The 23,817-nt window shown below is 50.8% G+C and overlaps 1 protein-coding gene across 1 annotated transcript; it reads left to right on the top strand.

Moving 5' to 3' along the window:
- Window positions 1–9,032: 9,032 nt before the first annotated feature.
- Window positions 9,033–21,732, top strand: LOC111944835 (uncharacterized). Its single transcript, XM_086873103.1, has 14 exons — window positions 9,033–9,326; window positions 10,990–11,027; window positions 11,471–11,602; window positions 12,740–13,084; window positions 13,531–13,620; window positions 14,020–14,194; window positions 15,669–15,732; window positions 16,429–16,477; window positions 16,856–16,968; window positions 17,561–17,678; window positions 18,102–18,201; window positions 18,666–18,862; window positions 20,212–20,349; window positions 21,466–21,732. Exons 1-14 carry the CDS (start codon window positions 9,050–9,052, stop codon window positions 21,583–21,585), a joined length of 1,956 nt encoding a protein of 651 aa, XP_086729229.1. The 5' UTR covers window positions 9,033–9,049; the 3' UTR covers window positions 21,586–21,732.
- Window positions 21,733–23,817: the final 2,085 nt, after the last annotated feature.

Below are 23,817 nucleotides of genomic sequence, written 5' to 3' on the forward strand. Positions count from 1 at the left end.
CCCCCCTGGAGGGGAATTTGGGGAGGTGGGAGGGGGGAGCGCCAAGGCCGGGCCCCCCCGCGCTGTGGTGGCGGGAGCGGCTGCAGTGGGGAGCGAGTGCGGGCGGAAGCGGCCGAGAGCCCAGCGCTGCCCCAGGCCGAGCTGGCCCAGCTGCATCCGTGCCCCTGCGGTGGGATGCTGTGGGACTGGGGGGGAAGAGGGAGGCGGCAGTGGGTGCTGGGCCTGGGGGCAGGAGGAGAAGGGAAGGAGAAGCAGGGTTGAAGAACAAAACGGTCGAAGGATTCACGTGGGAGGAGCAGGTGCAGGAGGAGGAGAAATAGTAGGAGGAAGAGGAGTGTGAGGAAGAGTAGGGCCACAGGAGGAGGTGGGAGAGAAGGAAGAGGAAGCAGGACAACATTCCATTCTCCCTGTATGTGCAGTCCCAGGAGTGTTGCCCTGGAGGTGACTGGTGAGGGGATCCACGATTTTATGGGACTGAATCTTGGTGTTTCTGAACTTTTTTTGGCTAAATATTGGTGCTTTGTTTCTTTGCAGGGGCTGAATCTTTGTATTCTGGAGGGGGTTTTGCCTGAATTTGGTGTTTGGCTAGTTTGTCATCATTGTTTTGATGTTTGGGCTGAATCTTGGTGCTTTGCTTTGTTACAGACACAAGATGCCCAATGACTTTCTGAGATGAACTTGGGCATGGAGGAACCCCCAGCCCAAGGCGCTCTCCTCTCCTTTTCCTCCTAACCAGGAATTTTCCTTCCCAAACTGTGTCCAGATGGAAGAGGAGGAGAAAAAGCCCCAGAGATCCTGCATGAGGAGGGGCTGGAAACCCAGTCCAGGGAGCTGCAAGGAGGAAAGATCCCCCCAGTGCCAGGAACACGGCCAGAGATCCAGCCGGAGCTCAGAGCTGGGGAGAAGCCCCACAAGTGCTTGGAATGGGGGAAGGGCTTCAGAAAGAGCTCCCAGCTGATCCGGCACCAGGTGATCCACACTGGTGAAAAGCCCTATGGGTGTGGGGAATGTGGGAAGAGCTTCAGAGCTATCTTTGGCCTGATGAGACACCAGGTGATCCACACAGGGGAACTGCCCTACACCTGCTTGGAATGTGGGAAGAGCTTTGGGTGGAGCTCCAGTCTGAGGGCACACCAGCGCATCCACACTGGGGAGAGGCCCTACGAGTGTCCCCAGTGTGGGAAGAGCTTCTCACACAGCTCAGCCTTGACCAAACACCAACGGGGGCACCAGTAAGGGAAGCCCTGCGAGTGCCCCGAGTGCGGGAAGAGCTTCGTGCGCTGCTCCAGCTCCATCCCCCATGGGAGGATGGGCGTTGGATGATCCCCAGTGACCCCCGTTGGGCAGAGCCCTGGTGATCCGTGGTCCTGGTGATGTGTGTTGGGAAGACACCTGGCTGGGAGGCTCCACATCTTCCTGGCTCCCTGTGGGCACCTGGATAAAAGCAAGGGAATTAAAATCCAAGGGGATACAGAATGACAGTGGGAATTGTTGACTTTCAATCCTCAAGAACCTTTTGCCTCAGGAGCTGTGTGGGCAGAGAAAAGGGGGTGACACCGGGCTTGGGGGGCCCGAGGAGAGCACACTCGCTCTGTGGGGGGGGAGGACACCACCCCTAGGACCCCCCCTCACCTTCCTGCGCAGGCAGAAGCCGAGCCCCAGTGCCAGGAAGACGAAGCCCAACACGGAGACTCCAATCCCCATCAGCATCTTGCTGTGGGCAGCGTTTGTCGGCATCCCTGGGAGGTCTGCAGAGGTCAGGACCCCCAAAACTTCTCACAGACACTTCAATCCCCTCCAAGCACCCTCCCAGTCCCTCCCAGCCCACCCAGGACCCTCTGAAACCTCTTTCAGAGTCACTAATTTTAAAAAATTAGGTATTTTAGAAAAAGTGTAGATCTTAGCTAGAGATAGGCCTTGCTGGAACTAGTTAGAGTTAATGATGAAGTGAGAAGCAGGATTTGAGATAATGAATCTCAGGTAAAAAATTACTTGTCATTGTATGTTTAGATGTGCTTATAATGAGAAAAGAGAAAGTGATAAACGGGTTCAGGAAGATCACAGACCTTACATCTGGAAACCCATTTCAAAGTCACAAGGGAGGAAATTGGAGTTGTACCAAATGTCATTTGTAATGTCAACCATTGTAAAGGTAGAAAGGTGAGAGTGGGGAAGAACGGTTTTCCTTCATCCCTTGATGACCCCTCCTCACCAAAACGACCTGTTCTTCAAATCAGGGACCCAACCAGGCAGGTGTAATGACTTTTTAAACTCATTACTGTGAATTTTAATCCAAAGTGGGGAATGGCGGGTGTTAGCATTGTGAGTATGTATTTGTTTTTTGGATATTCAAGACTTTCGTAAATAAATAGACACTGGAATCTTTTGTCAACTTGCAGTGCGTATTAAGGGGTGACTCCCGCACTCGCCCAGTGCTGTGATTAAACATCCACTTTGTAACTTTAAACTGTTGGAGAGGTTTTTGTCCATTAACAGATTGATGTTGATACTGGATCAATATTGCTATTTTGGTAAATCACTGCCAGTCTCTTCCCAGCCTCCCCAGGACCCAGCAGAGCCCCTCCTGTTCCTCTCAGGATCCCACAGCCCCCTCCCAATTTCTCCCCACTTCCCCTGGACCACTCAAATCCTCTCCCAGTCCCTTCCCAGCCCCACCAGGACTCATCAAGACTCCTCCCAGTCTCTTCCCAGCACCACCAACCTCATCCCAATCCCTGCTTTCAAATGCCCAATCTCCTTCCAGCTCCTCCAGGCTCACTCAAATCCCTCCCTGTGACACCCAGCACCCCCAAACTCCCTCCCAGTGTCCACCAGGACCCCCAGAACCCCATCCCACCCTCCCCAACATCCTTCAAACCCTTTCCCAGCCATCCTAAGCACCTCAATCCCCTCCCCAGTTTAAACCAGTCTATCTCAAACTCCCTCCTAGTTCCTCCCAGCACACCCCAATCCCCCTCTGGGCCCCCCCAGTGCCTCCCCCGCTGCCCCCGGCGCTGTGGGGGCCGGGCCGTGCCCCAGTGCCGGCTCAGGGGGTGCTCCAGGCTGCCGTGCTCCACCTGGCAGCTGGAGCTGAGCCCGCATTGCCGGGGGCGGTTTCCAGCAGCACCAGGAGCTGCTGGCTCCAGTCCCCGCTGGGGAGCACGGCAGTGGCCAGCACGTGGCCCGAGAGCTGCTGCTGGCCCTGGGAGCAGCTCAGCTGGATGTGGGCAGGGGAGAAATCCATCAGGGAGCAGAGCAGGCGGCAGGGGCCGGGCTGGGAGCTGGAGGGCACCAGCGAGATGGACACGCTGGGGGCACTGGGAGAGAGTGGAGAGGAGTTGTGTGGCATTGGGAGGGACTGGGAATGGACTGGCAGGGACTGGGATGGCACTGAAAGAGATGAGAGTGGATACTGGGACACTGGATGAGGGCATAGAGGTCTGGGAGTGACGTGAGAATGAGCTAGGAATAGACTGGGTATGGCTAAAAAGGAGTGGGCGGGACTGTGGTGGCACTGGGAGGGACTGTGGTGGCACTGGGCGGGACTGTGGTGGCACTGGGAGGGACTGTGGTGGCACTGGCCGGGACTGTGGTGGCACTGGGAGGGACTGTGGTGGCACTGGGAGGGACTGGGAATGAAGTGCGCGGTGCTCGCAGGCCGAGTCCAGCGCGGGGCTCTCGGCTCTGTGGATCTGCCCGGCAACTGATGAGTCATCAGAGAGACGCGCTCTGATTGGCTGAGGGGCGGGAGATCCACGGAGGGGCGAGATGGACAGGCGGGGTCACTGGGAGTGACTGGGATGGACTGGGAGAGGCTGGGATGGACTGGGAGAGGCTGGGATGGACTGGGAGAGCCACGGGAGCCATTGGGAGGGACAAGGGGCCCCGGGGATGGGCACACGGAAGGCTGAGGGCTCTGGGGTGATTCCCAGGGAGGTTTGGAGGGACAAGGCCGGGCCCCTCTCTGTGCCCTGCGAGCAGCGGCCCGGACAGAAAAGTTCAGGAGCAGGAGGAGGTGTTTCTCAAGATTGATTTTAATCCTCATTCTCCTGGTCTGATTTGCTCAATCCTAAATTCAGTTGATTTCCCCAGGTCGGGCTGTTGTGGCCCTGATGGTGATCCCCGAGTGACCTCTCCCTGCCCTTGTCCCGACCCACGAGGATTTGGATTTGTTTCAGTTCAGTGGAATTCATGGTGATCTGGGGGGAGCTGGAGCAAAGCAGCTGGAAAGCACAGTGGGCTTGACAGGGACTGAACCAGGGCAGGAGTTGGGGCTGCTTCGAGTGAGCTCTCACAGTGTGAACCTTTATGGGGTCTTTCTAAGGGAATTTTGTTGTAGTTTGACATTCTTTATTAAAAAGCAGAGTCACAGATGGAGTTCTGCTTTCAGCTTGAAATGAGGGGATGGAACGTGGGCACTGGGACTTCCATAACCTCAAGTTGTTCCTTGATACTGGACACTAGCTTTGGCAATCTGAAGCCCTTCAGCAGCAATGTCTCTGCCACCCCCTGGTTTCTGGCTCAGACCCAGCTCGCAGCTTGGACAAGGTCTGGGCTTTGTCCTCTTGAGCTTTGGGAGCCTCCCGGGAAGAACCAGCCCTCCCCAGCCCACCCTTGGTAGCACTTTTTCTTTTCTCTCTGCTGACGATTTTATCCCCAAAACTGCCGTGGGAACGTTGTATCCAAGCACATCCTCCAGTGCTGCACTTTCCTCCTGTGAATTCCCTGTGCAGGGAATGTGTCTGTGCTTTTCCCTGCTCTGTTCACTGACAAACAAACCTGAGCCTGTGGGACTGTCAGAGCTCCTTCATGCAATGAAATCAGGTTGTATTTCTCATGGCATGTTCTGGAGGAGCTTTTCTTGGTGTGTCTTGTGCTGCTGGAAATGACACAAGAGCCAGGAGGGAACAGAAGCTGCTGCTGCCCTTTGGCTCAGGGCCAGGGAACCAAGTTGTGCTCCCGGGCAGTTGGGCCCTGCTGGAAGCAGAGCCGCGTTTCCCTTGAGCAGCTCAAGCTTGTGACAGCTCCAAACAGGAAACCTCAGCAGAAAACTCTTCCTCCAAACTCAGCTGCTTTCCCTCCTGCAGCTGTTTGGGAAAGAGCCTCAAAGCACAGACTCTGCTGGGAGCCATTGGTGCATTTCCTCCCTCCCGGCAGCAGCAGCTCCTGAGCCCTTCCCAAACCCTTCAGCTCCCTTTCAACTCTCAGCACTCACTAACATAGGTATTTCTTTCATATTTAAATTGCATTTAAACTTCTCTTTTTCTCTCCTCTCTATCTTTTTAATCTCCTCTTTATCTCCTTTAATCCCGTCAGCACCAGTAGGATGGGGATGGAGTCTTGGGGTGGGTGTGGGATGAACTGAGGATCCAGCAGAGAAGGGCAAGGCAGAGGGGAGAGGACTCAGCCAACCCTTCTCCTGCTCTCTCCCTCCCCCAGGCTCCAGCTAAAGCAAGTCAGACTGGAAAGGATCCCACAAATGCTGTGTTCTCCTCCCTCTGTGCTTGGCTGGGGATCCTCAGCTTCAGCCTGGTGCAGTGGCTGAGATTCGCTACTTTGAGTTTTTTGGCTAATGCACTAAATAATGTGGTGGGTTTAGCGCTGGCTGAAATCTCCAGGGCACTTACTCATTTCTCACTGTGAGATATGGATTAGGAGAAGGGAAAACCAGGCTTAAAAGTTAGAAGGAATAAAGAAACTTTATTAACAGGACTATAAGAAATAAGAAACCAGAATAAAACCTCCAGAAACCTTTTCTCTCCCCAACCAACTTTTTCCTTTCTCAACTGACAGTGTAGGGACAAAACTTGGGATGTTAATGCAGTACCAACTATACGATAGCCTTTTTATCAGTATCTGTAGGGAGAGGAGTTTTCTCTTGTTATTCCATGGAGAGTTGTCCACAAGAAAAGACTTTTCTTGTGCTTTTTCCTTTCCATGAATAGCAGCCACCCAGGGCAAAACTCTGCCATCATGCCTTCCTCCCATTTCCACACCACTCTGAGGTGTGTTCACGGGCCATGAACTCAAGGGGTATTATTTTAAAGATTCAAGAGTTACTCTCTTCATCTGTCTTGGTGATCATCTCTGGGGACAGAAGTTTTCTTCTTCTCTCCCTGGGGACAAAGGATCTTCATCAGCTCTCATCTCTCTCTCTCTGTTCACGCATCTCATGGGATCACAGATACTCCACCACCTGCTTGGCTTCATCAATGGATACCTTTGCTCAGATTTACACTTTGAATCCTTCATTCCCCCCAATACTCTTTCATTAATGAAAGGAGTTATTTTTCAGAATGTTATTGTCCATCTCCATGGCCCTAGCAAAAGACTATTTCAGCTCATTAAAGCATCTCCTCATTCTCCTTCCACCTGAGGCTTGACTCTTCCTCGTACTGACCTTGATGTTTGATGTTGTCTTTTACGTGTCGATCGCTCCCACTTTGCGCTCTCTGGAGAGGGGATGAAGGCTGCAGGTCTCATCTGTGTAGTGAAAGGGTTAAATGTGGCCCAAGGTGTGGCAGGCATTCCTGGTGTGGGATTTCAGCTCAGCAGCCCCTGGAAGGCAGGGGACGGTTTCCAGCTTGGAGCCGTCTGTGCAGGCCATGGCGGGGATGGGCGAGATGTCAGCAGCCGTGGCCTGGCCCAGCTTAGGGCCAGGGTCCCCCTGGGGAGGGCTTCAGCCACCCCACTGGAATGGGACTGGGAGGGCTTCCCAGGAGGGGCCACAGCAGAGCCCGGCCTGGCCTGGGGCCGGGGGAAGTCCCGCAGTCTCCATCCCCCCAGCCCAGAGCCACTGGGCTCCAGCCCAGCCCCCCCAGGCCACACAGGCTGTGGGGAGCGGGGCCAGCCACACCACAGCTCCAATACCTTTCCAGGCTGCAAACAAAAAGAGACAACTTCCCCAGCTGGAGCTTTTAAAAGGTGCTGTTCACAAAGGTGATCTCACTTTTCAGTGCTGCAAAATGCTGTCAGTTCTCAGAACTGGCCAGCTCTTGGCCTGATCTCAAGCAGAGAGAAACTCCCAGCAGCCGCTCTCAGAGAAATCACTTCTGTGGGTGTTTTCTGCTTTTATCTCTAAAATGCCAAACCACCACAGCTGGCCTGCTGGGAAGGGGTTCAGTGCCCCCTCACCACCCCTCGGAGGGCAGAAAGAAAGAGAGCTTCCCACGTTTCTTTCCTCTCTTAAATCTGTTGTCATCAAAGTGTTTCCAGCTTTTCTAGTTGGCTTAGCAATGGGCCTGTTCTCAGAGCCAGCCAGTGATTGGTTTTGCCAGGCATGGAGAAAGCTTTTAGCAGCTCCTTTTAGCAGAAATAGCATTCCCACGGCTGGCTTCTTCCCTCCTCACCAAAATTTAACCCATGCAAAACCAAAAAACTGGCCACTGGTGGTCCTGGGGCAGGGGAACCTGCAGGCTTGGAGAAAACTGGAAGAACTTGTGTGGAGCCATTCAAAAATGTAACGTGGCTTCATATCTAGACACACAGCTAAAACCCAGCTATTTCTCTATTCTTTTTCTTTTCAGCTGAGAAAGGAAGTCACAGGTGATGGGGTCTCTATTCCACATCTCTTGGGTCCCTGCCTTGTAGCTCCCAATTTGGATGAAAGTTACCCATTTGATCCCTCTGGCTTCTTCCTCCCACCATCTCCTACATCTTCCCCCATTCTTCTGTGACTTTCTTCTTCTCTTTCCTTATGACCATTGCAGCCTCATCTCTGTGGCTCACAAATGTGCCCAGGGGCTCCAGGGGTGAGGCACAGGCCCACATGCTTCTTTGAGATGCCCCAGCAGTGCTGCAGTAGGCTGATGGCTGTGCAGTTCCTTTGGTACAGGAACAGGCATTCCTGGGTTTAGTCAGAAGCATCAGTGGCCAAAATCCCAATTTCCTTTGGTTTAGTCCCATCTCAGAGCTCAGTTGAGGTGCAGGATGTGGGTGCTTGGGGCACTGCAGCGCATGAACGATGGACGGTCCCCAGGGGTGGTATATCTGGAAACATTTATTACAAGTGTACATCACTTTTGTGCTGTTTTTCCTATTGGGTTAGAATAGTGTGAGCCTGGGTAGCCAATAGTATAAATGTTCAGATGGCTGCTAAGGAATAATAGTCATGATCAATTCCCTATTAGCAACATCAGTTTTATTTCCCTAGGACAAGCGCTTGTATAACAATTTCTTCTGCAAACTACTCTGCTTCTGCTACTTGTTTCATTTTAGAAACTCTGTTCCATCCATCCTGCCTTGACTGAGGAGCAATCTTTGTTCTCTTAGGACAAGTTCTCTTTGTTTTCTCTCTCCACAGGGCAATCTTGGAGTTACTCTTGGATCTCTTGAACAACAGGGTTTGGCTCATTGTCAGGCTGTAAATAATGAGTGGTGGGACCACTGGTGCTGTGAAGTCGATTTATTGCTGAAATATATCAGAAAAGGTCTCAGTCTGAAGGCATGAGATTTTGGAGGGGTAACAAGTGGGCCATAGCTCAAAGGTAGTCACGAGTTTCTTTGTTACACAGCAATATATCACATTTTGGCCCAATGGACAGATGACATGGAGTTTATTACTACTTAATCACCTTTCACCTTTGCCAAGTTCTGCTGCACTGTGTCTGCTTTTCACCCAATAGACTGCTAGCTCACGTACACACATGTGCTTCTTAGGATAATATTTAGATTCATAGCCTACTCTATAAAATCACACAATTACAGTTGAAAACTCTCCATCATCTCACTCAATACAGTTTCTTATTTACTTCTGGCATATTCTTACTTACAGCTATAGGAACATAAGCTTATGAATTCTCGACTCAACGTCTGTGAACCTTTAGCACTGCATGAACCCAAGCTCCTTCCAAGGCTGTAAATGAAACCCTTCAGTATCTGTGGAAGTTTCTGTCTTTCCATTTCCCACAGCCCAGCAAAGGATTTGTGACCCTTTGTGACAGAGGAGAAGCTCCCAGGCAATTTTGTGTTTGCTGTAGGGAAGGTTGGGTTGCTCTGCATCAATTCCCAGAGCAGCGCAGAGCATTGGCTTTGTGATGTCAGGGCATGGATGCCACCTTGTCGTGGTGACATCCCAAGGTTGCCTTGGTGCACGGAAGGCCTCAGGGTCAGAGCAGCTCTTGGGCTTGCTCAGTGCAGGAGCATCCTCCTGCTTGAGGTGTTTGTCAGTGGGCAGCTGCACACTGACAGGAGCCGTGTTTGTTTTTGTGGTGGAGCAGAGTGTGCAAACCGGCACAGCAGTGCTACAGTGATGGAGCAGCTCGCTGTTGCCGTTTGCACCATTTATGTCATTGGATATTCCGGCTATTATCTGACCAATCTGGCACGTAAGTAGAGGTTTTCCCTGGCTGGAACCTGAGCTGGCTTTTGTAGGTCTCCCTGCTCTTTCTTAGTGACCGGGTTGCTATTGAAACACAAAGACCATGAGGATGCCCCTGGTTTGGTAAAGCTCCTGTCAACACCTTCAGCAAAACACGGGGTGTCTGTAGCCAGGGGGCTGCGGGCAGCATTTGCAGGGCTTCTGTTCCCTCCACGGGAGAGCCTGTGGCAGCAGAGTCTGTCATTTCCTCACTTTGCTGGCTCAATCTCTTGGGGTGACTTTACTTTTAAGATAGCTCTGAAAGCTCGGGAAGTTGAAACTGCTGGAGGCTGATGGGAGTTTTTTCTCCTGACTAATTCCTGGCCATGGGTGAGAATTGGCAGCGGTTTTAACTATTGAGAAGTGAGATCAACCTGTGAACACCACCTGAAGATGTGAGGCCAGGAATTTCTTGCTCTCTTTGGTTTCTGGCTTCTGACGAGGTCACAGGGCTCTGTCTCGGCCTCCTCCCCCCCTCCAGGCCGGACAAGGCTGCAGAGGGCGGGGTGGGGGGAGAAACGGAGCCGGCCAGCCTGACTTGGTTTGCAGTTTCTGCCACTGAACTGAAACCTGACACCATCAACATCTGCAGCTTTAGCAAGATTTTAACTCTTTTACCACCTGCATGAGACTTGCAGATTAATCCTTTTTTCCCAGAGAGAGAGAGAGAGGGAGTGATCAACCATCAACCCATCAAAGAGAGTGAAGAAACAAATTAAATTTAGAGGGGGAAGAGAAAGAAGGAGATGCTTTAATAAGCTGAAATATTTTTCTGTTAAAGCTATGGGCATGGACAGTAGTGTTCTGAAAAAATCTCCTTTAATTCATGACAGAGTATATTGGGAGGAATGGAGAGTTTCCAAGTGTGGATTTTGAGCAAATGATGAAGTAGTTGTGACACTGTGAGATGCTGGAACAAAGGGGGAGAAGTAATAGTTGAAGATTTGTGTCTTTTAAGAAGCAAAAAAGAAAACTTCTGTTTCCAGGGGGGCTCAGAAAAACAGATAAAGAGAACTTTTGCCTTTGAATAACTCATTCATAAAAATGACATCCCTAGACTCATGACCCATAACACACCTCAGAGTGATGGGAAATGGGAGGAGACAACTGATGGCAGATTTCTGGGCAGCTGGCATCAGAGAAATAGAAAGCTATGAAGAAAAATCGTTTTTGTGTGAAAAACTCCATAGATAGCAGAAGAAGACTTCTGTTTCTCTACAAAGACTGATGAAAAGACTCCAGCAGGAATTGGGACTGTTGTAAACACCAAAGTTCCAAAGTTTTTTGTCTCCATGTTGTCATGTAAACAAGGGAATGGTTGGGTAGTGGGGGAGAAAAGGGTTGTTCTGGAAGTTTTATTCTGGTTTCTTATTCTTGTAGTTTTTGTCAATAAACTTTCTTTATTCCATTTAAGTTTTAAGCCTGTTTTGCTCTTGTTCTAATCCATATCTCACAGCCAGAAATAAGTAAGTTTCCTAGTGATTTTTTAGTTGCTGCTTTAAACCACACCAGTCAAGCAGGACACCTTTGAAAATGCAGACTGGGAGATCTTCTCAGATGCTGCTCTAAATACGCCACGGTTCTCTCCAGTTTTCTCAAAGAATTTGGTTCCTTTTCCTTGCCCACTGCAGGTCATCTGAGCCGTGTGTTCAGAGGTGCCGATCCTGAGGTGAGTCAGAAAGGAACATTTGATGCTCCTGGTGTTTCAGAATTGTGCAGGGAACTGTGAGCTTGGCCTATGGCAGTAGAGTGCAGAGGGCCAGCTGGGTGGGCTGAAAGAAGATCCATTTCCATGTTTACAACAGCAATAGCAAAGGCATTGTTGGCTATTTCCTAATTTTCCATTGCAGAGCTTTAAAAGAACTCAAAGCTCAGATTTGCAGAGAGAACGTTGCTTGCTGATAGTAGCCAGGGTGAACTCTCTAATTCAGAGCTATTTGCAGTATGGCTGAATTAACCCATTTTAATTTAGTTGGAGAGACTTAGAATCCCATTGCTATCAAAGCTGATGATTTGTGCTTGGTAGAGCTGGTTGTAGAAATAGAGCTGAATAGAAATAAGGTTCTAAATGATAGGGAGCTGCCTGTCCCTAACTCCACCATCTGTCCACAGAGCCCAGAAGCAAGAGCAGACTCTGCTGTGGCTCCCTCTGCTCCTGGAGAAGAGGCCAAAGAGGAGCAAAATGAGCAAAAGGAGCACGAGCCTCCAGCTGTGGTCACAGCCCAGCCTGACCATGCCCAGACAGTAAGTGCCAGTGCTGGGTGCTGCTGTCTTTAGTGCAAGGCAGAGCTGCAAGTTTCTGAGCAGCCAGCACTTGCTGTTGCTGGCTGAGGATGCTGAGTGCTGGAGTCCTGCCAGCACCCAGCCATTCCCCCATCCCGTGGCAGCTGGAAATTGGGCTTTGAGCCGTCGTGCTGAGGCCCCAAAGCGCTGCTGCCTGCGGGTGAGCAGCTGGCTGCTTGGCTCAGGGAAGCTCTGTCTCTTGGCTTCTGCCAAGCCATGGCCAAGGGCTCACACGGCATTGCTGGGGCTCACAGGGCTTGCTTTGTTTGCTTTCCCTTTTTGGAAACCTCTGGATGACCTGCAGAAGTGTTCTGCAGTTTTCTGGAGTAATTCTTCACTTCTGCAGAGTCTTTTAGGCCACCTGTCTTTTGGCTTTTGATAAGCTGCAAGGAGATGATTGTGTTGTCCATGAAGCTGTGGCCGGCCATTCTTGTCCTGTGTGGCCAAAGAAACAAACTGTGTAGTTCTGAACCCTTCTTCTGAGGCAAAATCCACAAGTGGCAAGTTTCTCTTGATACGTTTTGTGGTGAAGTCTGCAGCTTTGGAAACTGCATTGGAGCCTAGTGTGGGGGCAAAGCTGCAAGTCCTTGAGTGCTGTCTTTTGTTGCTAAGAACCCCTTTAGAGATGGTTGTTTTTTCTCCTTAGAGCTGTTTTCCTCCTCCTGCCTCTTCTGTCCTGACACTCCCTGTTTAACCTATAAATTTCTGCCTGTCCTAGTGAGGTGAGACAATTCCATGGTTTAGGTGGTTTTTGCTGACTTTGGTCATACATGCATTACATGACCCATGGCTTCCTTCATTGGCATCCCTAGGGGTGTGTCAATTAATTTGTTGGTGGGGCCTTTTGAGGATCTCTGTCACTGCCACTCAGAATTCTCAGCTGACAAAAGAGGGAGGAGAAACACCTTGGTCCTCTTCCATATCCTGAGGTGGCCATAGAGGCTCTCTGAGCTGCAGCAGAGGATCCAATTGCACACATCCTTGTCTACTGAATGAGCAGGATTTCTAACAAGAGTGTAGATGTCAGAAGGGCAGGAGTGGCAGGGCAGGCCTGAAAAGGGCAGCTCCCAGGCACTTGCTCTCCATTTGTGTGTACAGAACATCGAGGCAGAGCCCCAAGCAGAGCTGCCCGAAGCTCCGATGGCCATCATGGCAGTGAAGAGGAGGCCTGAGGAAGAAAGGAGAAACATCGAGGAGGAGATGAATCTCCACTGGCAGAGAGGAAATCAACGAAACCAGGTGAGTGAAAGTGAGGCAGACACTCCACTCATGGAAATTCCTCTCTGTTGTTCTTCACAGGCCTCCGAGGAGGAGCTTCTGGCAGAGCTGCAGGAAGCTGAGGCTAGGATCAGGGCAAGGGAGAACAGGCTGGAGGAAGAAAGGAGAATCATCCAAGAGAAATTAGATCTCCTCGCTCAGCAGCAAGAGGCTCTAGAAAATCGAGTGAGTGAAAGAGCGACAGGCACAGCAGTCACTGCAGTCTGGTGCTTTCTGCCCTTCTTGCCTTTCCTCTGCAGAGTAGCAGGGGGCTGGGCTGATGCCTCTCAGTGCCATCCTGCTGTAGTGTCTATCCCAGCCGCTTGGAAGGACATTTCCTGCTGTGCTCAATCTCAGCTGCTGCACTGGACAGTGGCACCAGTCATTTGCCCCTTTTGCCAGCACTCATCTCAAGGGATTCCTGCTGGCCTGCTCCTGCTCTCCTTGTTTCTTCAGGGCTTTTTGCAAGTGAACACAGTCCCCCAGACAGATTTGGAATACAAGCTGCAAGCTGTCTGTATCCCTTGGTGAATCTGCTGCTGTCCTGCTCTTTCCCTTTGCTCACAGTCAATGAGCCTTGGCACACAGGGACAAGCTGTGGTCTCTGACTGCTTTGTTCTCTTTGACTTGAGGTGGACGTGTTGATATCTCACCTGGCAGCCTGCGAAGGCTTCCAGCAAATGCCGGCTGATGAAGAGCCCCAAGGTCGGCGGCAGGCACAGGTACTGTCCCAAGCACAAGTGCTGCAGGCTGAGCACCTTCTGAAGATGGTGCAGGAAAAGAGGACTGAGGGGGAGGAGCTCCAACATTAGAACAAGGAGCTGCAAATGTGTCTGCAGCCCTTGGAGGGGGAAAGGGATCCGTGGGAGGAAGTGCAATGGTCGTTGTTGCAGTCATCCTTCAGAAAATCCAGGAAAATGGAATATGAAACTGGCCATCAACTTGATTAAAACCAACCTTGGGCTTTGACCATTTGGTTCCAGAAGTGGGCATCCAAAAAATCCAGCTGATGAGCTTTGCATGTGGCTAACAGCAACTTCCTAAGGGCTTGCATTTGAAAAGGGAACTCGGGGTAATCTCTGCCAGCCAGCTTTCTGACACAAACTCCTTTCTTCTCTCAGATCTACACAGGCTCTTCCATTCAATCTGCTGTAGCAGCAGCAGCAGCAGCAGCATCTAAAGGAGCCTTTGTTGCCCAAGCTGAGCAGTGGAGCCGGGGCAGTTTGTCCATTTCCAGCAGTGACACATCTGCTGCTCAGCTCCAGGAGAGCCTGGGAGACTTCGTGGAGCAACTGAGTACGTCTGGTGTATTTCTTGTCTGAGGGACAGTGTATTGTGTGCACGTGCCAGCAGAGCTGTAGCAAATGATCCTCCTCACTTTGGTGTCCCAGAGACATTTAGGACTCCCCACAGGAACTGCTGTGCTCTGAGGCAGCGAGAGAGCGCTCTGGTTGTTCCTGCTGCCTCTGAGGGCAGCTTGGACTGGCTTGGCTTTGCCTGGCATTCCCTTGCCACTAAAGGCAGAAGCAGGAATTGTTCCTGGATCAGCAGGAGGCTGTGGCCTAGCAAATGATCTATGCAAGTTCTGTGTGGTAGTGGCCAAACTGAACAGAGTATTTAATTCCTAAATTCTCCTTAGACTCCCGACTTCCCACCTGTTGTCAGCACCAAAAGACTTCACAGAAACTGATTTGGGATTTTGTCTTTTTGTTGTGGTTCTGTTTTCTGTGTAGTGTTTTTTATAGATTTTTGTTTTGGTTTTGGTGGTTTTTTGGTAGTTTTTTTTTTCTCCATCCTGAAAGAGCTGTTCTGCCCCATGTGTCTTACTGGTGTCAGTTTTAGGACTGTTTTTATTGCCTCTACTACATCTACAAGGTTTTTGTGAGAATGCTGTATTTTTGTCAGTGAGGACTCCTTTGAAAGAACATCAGGTGACAGCAGAAACAGAGAGCAAGAGATGTTTTCATTGGGCCCACACTGAAGAAACAGATACTTGTATAACAATCTGTAATTAATATCCTAGTTTTATTTTTCTAAAGATGTGTCCAAGAGACACATCCACGTGGTGTGATCAGATAAAACAGCACTGCAGGCATTTCTCAGGAGTGAGCCTGCAGCCCCTGTGCTGTGTATTCCTCAGATCCATGGCACTTTTTCATCCCTGATTCCCAGCCATTCCCATGACTCTTAGAATCCTACCTATTGGCCCAAGCCCTGCTCAGATCAGTCTCTGGGAAAACACATCAAGCCCTTTGTGATTCTGCAGCACAACCCATTTAATCTGCTTCTTGCCCATAACAGCTGCCAGTGCTGTGCTCTCAGAAAAGACCTGGTGGGGCTGATAAAAGATCCCAGCTGATTTGGTGTCTACCTTCACCTGCTGGCACACAAAAGGGCCTTGATCTGCACCTGGCTGTGTCTGATCTCCAAGGCAATGCTGGTGTGTCCTGAACGGGGGCCACAGCTTGTCAGGGGCTCACGCTGGCTGTGTCTTCTTGCCATTGCTTGTCAGTGCTCATGCTTGGCCTTTGCCAGCCTTGTGCTGTGCCCTGCTGTGCTCTCTGCGCTTCATTTCCTTCCAAGGACAGAACAAAATCAGTCTCTCTGCTGCCCATTTGTACTGCACAACTGCCTGTCTTGTTGCTGCTGTGCTTGCTGCCCAGCTGACCACAGAGGGTTCAGAGCCCCAGACAGCAGGGCTGCCTTTGGCATCTCCTGCAAGTTGGGATCTCTGCCTGAAAGTCAGCATCTTGCATTTTGTTTCCCTCAGGGAGAATGGTGAACAAGGAAAATCCCATCACAAAATACATTGAACTGGAAAGTCTTGGCAGCGGGTGAGTCCAACCACAGTCACTTCTACACAGCCACGGGCCAGGTGTTTCACTGGTGGAATATCCATCAAGTGGGAAGTCAGACAAGTTGTCCACATGTTTAGACAGCGGGCTTAGTCTGCCCCATGTCTCAGTACTGGCCAGAATTTGTCAAGTGTGCTCAGAAGGCATTGTCAAAGACATCTCCATGCTGCCAAGGTCTTGCCTGCAGCAAGGAACAGAACCTGGTAAATCTGCTTGTCTCTCAAGTGTGGGACAGCTCAGGATTCATTTCCTTCGCATTTTTGGATGTCTCCAAATCATCTGGCCACACTAATGAAAGGAGAAGAATCTTGCTTGCCTGAAAGCACAACCTACCCCCAGTGAGAGCTGTCAGATAACAGTTCTCAGGAACATTTCTCTCCAAGAGTTTGCTAAAGGAAATACTCCGTGCTCAGGATTAGAATTGCACAGTTTAGAAGCTGACACCCGAGATGAAGGAATAAGCTGCCTTTTGGAGCTGAGGCAGTAAATCCCAAGGCTTCAGGAACAGGCCCAGTGCCCAGGCACTTGAGGGGAAAATGCATCATCTGCCTTCTGGCAGACCCCTCCTGCAACCTGCAGCTTTTAGGCATTTACAGCAGAGCTCTCCTGTCTGGACTGGCTTTCAGTGCAAGATCTAAATGGCTTCTCCTTTCTTTGCTGCTGTTTTGTTTCTAGGGGTTTTGGAGAGGTTTCCAGAGCACTTGACATTGCAACAGGAGGAGAGGTAAATGTCAACAGCCCCTGCAGCCTCTGCTGCTCTCCAGGCCTTTCCCCACTGCTGACAGCTGTGGCTGGAGCTTTGAGTAGAGCTGTGCTGAAAAGGCACAAGAAGCACAGACTGGAGCCAGCCTGCAAATTGCACTTGGAACAGGCTTTGTGGACAAGGCAAATCGCCAGTGGCCACATGTCCTGTAACTGGCCCCCAAGGGAGCAGAGAAATGGGCTGTTGGAATGTCACTTCCTAATTACTCCAATGATGAGGTCTAATCACAAGGCACTTGGGCACAGCTTGGCTGTGCCATTCCAAAATCACTTGCTCCATGTGTGTTGTGGTCTCATGCTACCAATTTTCTCAAATTACTCCTTTTCAATGTCATTTGAGGTGGCCATAAAGAAAATAAATGTGCAAGGAGTGAATAGGAAGATACTAACCATGAATGAAATCAGGATCATGGAGAGTAATAGGAGTCCCAGGATCGTGAATTACTTAGCCAGGTGAGTGGTCACGGTCCTATCCCTTGAATGTTTGTTTACATACTACAAACATGAGAGCTTAAAACCCCACTTTGGTCAGTGGCAGGAAATAGAGTTGTTAATGATTATTTCTCTACTTATCTCCAATGGATGGGAAGAGACTGCATTTTGTCTGCATGAATCCACCCTGGCAAATGCAGACTGAAAATTGTTCAAAAACCTGCATCAGCCCTATCTTAAGAATTCAATACCTTGTAAGTTCATTGCCTCCACAGTTCTTTGGGACTCAGTTTTTCAAGTTTCTTAAATGCTGATGAACCATCCAAGAGAGGATTGCCCTTGCATTGTTGCCCCTCTTTTCCATTGCTGTGCATGCCAGGAAGACTAGGTGCTTATTTCCAGAAATGCCATGCGTGACAGGTTTTTTATCTGGGCTCTTCCTAAACTGCCTTTCTCCTTGAGACAGCACAGACTGCAAACACTGCACAGCCTAGAGGCAATGTCTATGCCTTTTCTTCTGCCCTTGTCTCCAAGGGACCCAGAAACAAGACTCAAGCAAAAAACCAACCTAGCCGTGCATGTTCACCTGCATGGCCTTGTTTCCTTTTTTCAGCTACCTTGTGCATGAGGAACTCTGGCTGGTGATGGAGTACATGGACGGAGGCACTCTGAGAGATCTCATCGACGAGATTCAAATGTCTGAAGGAGAGATTGCAGCTGTCAGTCGGGAGGTCAGGGATCCCATCTGTGCTTCCAAGGCCTTGAGCTACATTGTCTGGGAAACAGGGGCTCAGAATGGGAGTGATTTCATGGGCCAAGCTTGGTTTCTGTGCTGCTGCTCGGCTATGGGCAAGCAAGAGCATCTCAAGGGAACTGTCTGCCAGTGCCCCTACACTCACTGGACTCACTTCCTGTACTCTTATCCCCTGCTCTTGAATTCTATCTCTGTCTCTTGCATTGGCATTTGCAGTTCTCCACTGAGAAAGGTGCTGCTCTGCTACTGTGGGAGCAGCAGGCTCTTGCTCTCAATGGCGCTGTGTTCTGCCATTCCTCCCCATTCCCCTGCAAAGGGAACCTTCCACAGCTGTTTCCTTGCTTGTGCGATGAACTCACAGCACTACTTTTTGCCCCCCTGCTTCTCTTTTCTCTCTCAGTGCCTGCAAGGACTGGATTTTCTTCACTCCAACCACGTGATCCATCGAGATGTCAAGAGCAACAACATCCTTCTCAGAACCGACGGCTCTGTCAAGCTGGGTCAGTGTATTCTTGCTCAGCTTCAGCCTTCCAGGAATGGGGGGTGTGGGGCTGCTTTCAGTGACTGCCAGCTCCCCAAAAATGCTGCTGCTGGCAGTGCAGGGGTCCCCCCTGCTGTGGGCTGAAGGCACAGTTGCAGTGTGCACACAGCTATGACAAGGAACCACAAGCAGCCAAGAGTGCTATTGCTCTGTGTGTGTCTGTGTGTGTTCCTTCCAGAGGGAGGGAGCTGCAATCTAAACCTTCAGGGGAACAAAAGGCACTGCTGGAGGAAGTGTAAGAAATGGGGGGATGTTTGAAGTAGCCAATTCATATTTCCTTGGCTAAAGCCCCAAGGAAACAGCGCAGGGAGTGTTGTCCAGGAAATTCAACTGCACATTCTCAACCTTCTACTGGGGAATTCTTTGGCTTGGTTTCCTAATTGAGAGTATTAAAATTAAAAGAGTATTTTGCTTTCTCCTCAGCTGATTTTGGCCTTTCTGCTCAGCTCACCCCTGAGCAAAATCAGCGGTGCTCGGTGACCGGGACTCCTTGGTGGATGGCACCTGAAGTGGTGAAGCGTCAACCATATGGCCCCAAAGTGGACGTGTGGTCTTTTGGAATTGTGGCAATTGAAATGGCCGAACAAAAAACTCCTTATGACAGTTTCACTGCTCGATCGGTAAGGAGCAAATACTCTCTGATCCCGCTGTCTTTCTCACCTGTCCCGTGTTCTCTGCTCACTGCACAAAATCCCATGGCCATCTGCTGGAAGTACTTCCACCAAGGCCCCTTCTACAAATGGCCCTGCAGCACATCAGCATCTGCTGGAGCTTTGGTTGCAGCACTGGGGGAACTCAAGCCTTACCTCGCCCAAACCATCTCCATTCTCAGGCAGCATTTTGCTTTGCCGTAGAAGTCGTTCCAGCTCTTTTGGCTGTGTAGATGGCCCCAAGAATAGGAAACAAGCATCTCAGAGCTGCTGTTATCTTTCCAGAAATGAAGCAAAGAAACTCAAAGCAAACCAAGTTTCAAAAACAGTGCTTTTGAGAGAAGAAGTGCAGCCCCATTCTTCTCACAGGGAAACTTGTCTGAAACCCAGAGATGAGGCTGTAAAGCCAGAGTCTCTTCTGCTTCTTGTGCAGTGCTGCTGAGACACTCAGTGACCACCTTCTTTCCTAACCCAAGCCACTTTCTCCATATCACCAAGCTGGAGCCTGGTGACGGGGAGAGCCTGCCAAAACCTCCTGTTTGTTTCCTGGCACTTTCTGGGATGGGCACAGCGTTAATGCATTGACTTGAGAATCCAACCAGCACAGGGTTACCACAGGGATGACACTTCTGATTTCACCATGAATATTTTCCTTTTGCCACATAAGGGAACCTGAAATTTTCAGAGTGCTGAGAGACAGAGCTGCAGGTGGCTCCTGTGTGCCCAAACAGGCATTTTCAACCCAATACATTTGTGGAGGCATCTTTATGTGTCTGTGTTGAAAATGAGATTCCAAAGGTTTGTTTCCTTCCCTGAGGAACACCTGCTGCATTTCCTTTCTTTTCTTCCAATTACCATCATTTTCAAGAACAAGACAATAAGCTGGATGAGTTTTGTTTTATGGCAGCTGTGCTTAAGGGACCAACAAGCACTGCAGAGATTCTTTTCATGTAAGAATCCTTGGAATAGTACTGTTAGTTAGAATAGCAAAATCCCTCTTCCAAAAAGGCTGCCAAGCTGCTGGGAATCCTCCAAGAAGGAAACATGTATTTGCTGATGTAGTTGCCACTAACTAGATCAGGCAATGAAATCAGCTGCCAAGGCAAGATCTGCTGGATGTTGGCAAAGCTGCGGCTTTGGGGCTTGGGTTTTTTCATGATACAGGAAAGTCATCATCCAAATGCTACAGGAAAGTCATGTCTGCCTCTCTGCCAGGGCAAAAACTGCCACTGCAGAGTGGAGCTTAAACAATGGGCTCTGGGAGAGCAGTTCCAGATGGGAAAGAAGCAGGTGGAGCCTTGTGTTTCCTTTTTCTCCAGGCTAAATTCCACATAGCCACAGAAGGGAGCCCACAGCTGCGGCAGCCCGAGCAATTCTCGCCTTTGCTGCGTGACTTCCTGAGCTGCTGCCTGCAGAAAGGCGAGGCGCAGCGCTGGTCTGCCAAGGAGCTGCTGCAGGTAAAATGCCAAAAGGGCTGCAGGTGAAACAGTGTCCCAGGGATGGGCTCCTCCTCCACTGAAATCCAAGGCATCAGATGAGCCCCCATCCTCCTCACTTCCAACCTTGGTGCTGTTCAGCTGACAGTGGGGAGGAATCCTAGACTGGGCTGGGCTGGCAGAGAGTGCTGGGTATTAGCGCTGGCTAAAATCACCAGGGCACTTACTCATTTCTTGCTGGGAGCTCTGGATTCGGAGAAGGGCAAAACAGGCTTCAAACTTCAAAGGAATAACAAATTTTATTAGCAGGCCCACAAGAATAAGAAAGGTCTCACCTGTGCAGTGAAAGGGTTCAATCTCACCCAGGTCATGCCAGTCACGGTGTTGGATTTCAGGCTGTGCTGGGCCCCTCTCTCTGCCCGGGAGCTGCTGGGAGGGGAGGCTCGGCCTGGAGCCGTCGCTGCACGCCGGGGAGAGGGTTTAGTGTGGGCAAGATGTCAGCAGCCATGGCCTGGCCCAGCCTGGGGCCGGGGTCCTGCAGCCTCCATCCCCCACGCGGGAGCCACTGGGCTCTGGCCCGGCCTCCCCCAGGAGCACAGGCCGTGGGCGAGCAGGGCCGGCCTCACCAGAGCTCCGTTACCTTCGGGCTCCGGAAGCAAAGAGGGCCAGTGCCCGGGCTGGTGGTTTTCAAAATGTGCATCATCACAGAGGCACATCTCATTTCTAAATGGTGCAAAATGTTGTCAGTTCTCAGAACTAGCCAGCCATTGGCCTGTCTCAGGCACAGAGGAAGCTCCCAGCAGCTTCTCTCAAAGAAATCACTTCCGTGCGGGGTTTCTTACTTCTTTCCCTAAATGTCAATTCATCTCAAACTAACACACAGGGACATGGAAAGGTCATCTAGTCTGTGTCCTGCAATGAGCAGGGACATCTTTCAAGAGATCAGGATACTCACACCTCAGATATTTCCAGGGGTGGGCCACCTACCAGCTCTTGGGGCAACCTGTGCCACTCTTGCCCCATGCTCCTGACCTACTCTGACTCAATCCCCTTTCCATTTAAAAACTATTCCCCTGCCTTTCAAGCTCTTAGATTGGAAAATCATGCTTTCTTGTTGTTTTCTTTTCCTTTCTGCAGCATCAATTTATAACATCGGCCATGCCTGGGTCCAGCCTGGCACCTCTCATCGTTGCCGTGAAGAAGTGGAAGGAGGAGGCAGGAATGCAACAATCAATTTATAAACTGTCTTCTCCATGAAAAACTTAGAGTAGGATTATAGAGTAGGATTGCAGAGTAGGATTGTAGAATAGGATTATAGAGTAGGATTGTAGTGCAGGATGGTAGTGTAGGTTTGTAGTGTAGGATTGTAGAGTAGGATTTTAAATAAAATTTCTAAAATCTCAACTCCTTTGGAACATTTCTCTCCTTCTGACCCTGTGAGAAAGCTCAACATTTCCTTCTGAACTGTCAGTTTTTTCTTAGAGGTGGAAAGTGACATTGATGGCTTCTTTGGTACAGTTTGTAAGGGGGGAAGGCTCCTCTTCATTCATCCTCTCCAGACCACACTGCCTTTGGAATATGGCCAACTGGACAAGTTTTGCCCAGCTCTGGCATTTCTATTTGAGGCAGAAACAGCAATGGCATTTGCAGGAAAAACCAAAGGAGGAGCGGTGCAACGCAAACATCCTGTGCAGATGCAGGCTGTGCAGATGTGACTCGAGAGTATTTGGGTTCCTGCCACTTGGATTTGTATCCCTAAGAGAAATCTCTTTGGCTGGAGGAGAGTCTGGCTGAAGAGAGAAAGCAGAAAGAGCAGTGAGGGTGCTGTGCAAGGTCTCCTGTGGTGCAGAGCTGTCAGCGACTGTGAGGTGAGAGCGGGCCCGGCCTTGGCCGGCCTCGAGCCCCAGCAGAGCCCTGACAGAGCCCAGAGAAGCCTGAGCCTCGGCAGAGGCAGGCTGGAAGGAGGCCCTTGGAGCTGCAAGAGGCAGCAGCCTGGCCCTGGCTGCCTCTTGCTGGCACCAGGCAAATCCTCCGCTCTCAGAGCCAAGCTGGCAGCTGGCTGCTCCTGAGGGGAAGCGGCGCCGTGCTGGGCACAGCACACACTGGTGCCATGGGCTGTCTGGAGTCTGCACAGGACGAGAGAAAGGCAAAGAGCAGCCCAGGGCTGCTGCCCTGCCTGACCATTGCTGCTCTTCTGCCGCCTGCCCTGGAACTCCTGGCAATGGTCAGCAGTGTGTGCAGCACTCTGGGCACAGGGGGAGGGAGCCGGGCTGCTCCGCAGGCTCCAGCACAGGGCAGTGTCCTTCAGGCACGGCATTTCTGCCAGGGGAACCGAGGCCAGCGTGAGGCACTGACAGCAAGTCAGGGCACATCTGCACGAGCCAGTGCCTCACACAGCTCTGGGACCAAGCGCCTGCAATCCTGGAGCCCTGCACTGAGCCACAGCAAACGTGTGAAATGCAGAGGGCTTTGCAGAAATATTCAGGGGCACCAGGCCAGCCTGCTTGGTGCTCTCTGGGGCACAGCAAACACTGTGCAATGCAGCTTGGAGCTGCTGGCAGAGAGGGACTATGGGCATGTGCCTGAGGCTTGTTCTTGAGTAGTGATTTGGAAGGGAGCAGAAGGGTCTCAGTAGGCAATTTGTGTTTTCTTCATTAATTGCTGAATGAAAGACACAATGTGGCCTCACGCAGCAAGAGAACTTGCAGAACTTACTGACTGTAAGTTTGTGTTGAATTCCCAGAAAAGGAAAGTGTTGAAGTGTAACAAATAGGGCTTTTGAATTCAGGTAGCTCCTGAGCCTTCGTCCAAAACAACCACCAGGAGGCTGACAACTATCTCGTGCAGAGCCCTGCTGCAAGGGCTTCCATAATCATGGAATTAGAAAATATGAAGCTTAGGAAAGTAGAATGTGCCCATCAAGTTAAAAAAGTTTAAAAGCTTGTCCTGTGCAAAGAATGGACAAGTGAGTTTGTGGTGGAGCTTTCCTCCTCACTCCTGGCATTGAATAAACAAATCCCTGCTCTGTAGGCCCTACACTATGGAGTACTGTTTTCTTGATTACGTTTTGCTCATCGTAATCACACTATGCTTTTCATTTTCTTCTTAGAACCTTCTAAGCATGAAGTGAGTAAGACAGTGAGTTGTGTATTGATAGGGCCAAAGAAATATTTCCAAATGCCATCCCGGGAAAGGAAAGGACGAGAAACACCGCTGGGGAAGAGCGTCCCTCGCACAGCCCTCAGAGCTGCCACCATGCACAAGATGGCGGCCGGGGCTGAGGCTGTGCCACCGTGCACAAGATGGCGGCCGGGGCTGAGGCTGTGCCACCGTGCACAAGATGGCGGCCGGGGCTGAGGCTGTGCCACCGTGCACAAGATGGCGGCCGGGGCTGAGGCTGTGCCACCGTGCACAAGATGGCGGCCGGGGCTGAGGCTGTGCCACCGTGCACAAGATGCCGGCCGGGGCTGAGGCTGTGCCTCTCAGAGC

Source organism: Cyanistes caeruleus, unplaced genomic scaffold (assembly GCF_971803275.1).
Source record: "Cyanistes caeruleus unplaced genomic scaffold, bCyaCae1.hap1.1 HAP1_SCAFFOLD_87, whole genome shotgun sequence".
Taxonomy (NCBI): domain Eukaryota; kingdom Metazoa; phylum Chordata; class Aves; order Passeriformes; family Paridae; genus Cyanistes; species Cyanistes caeruleus.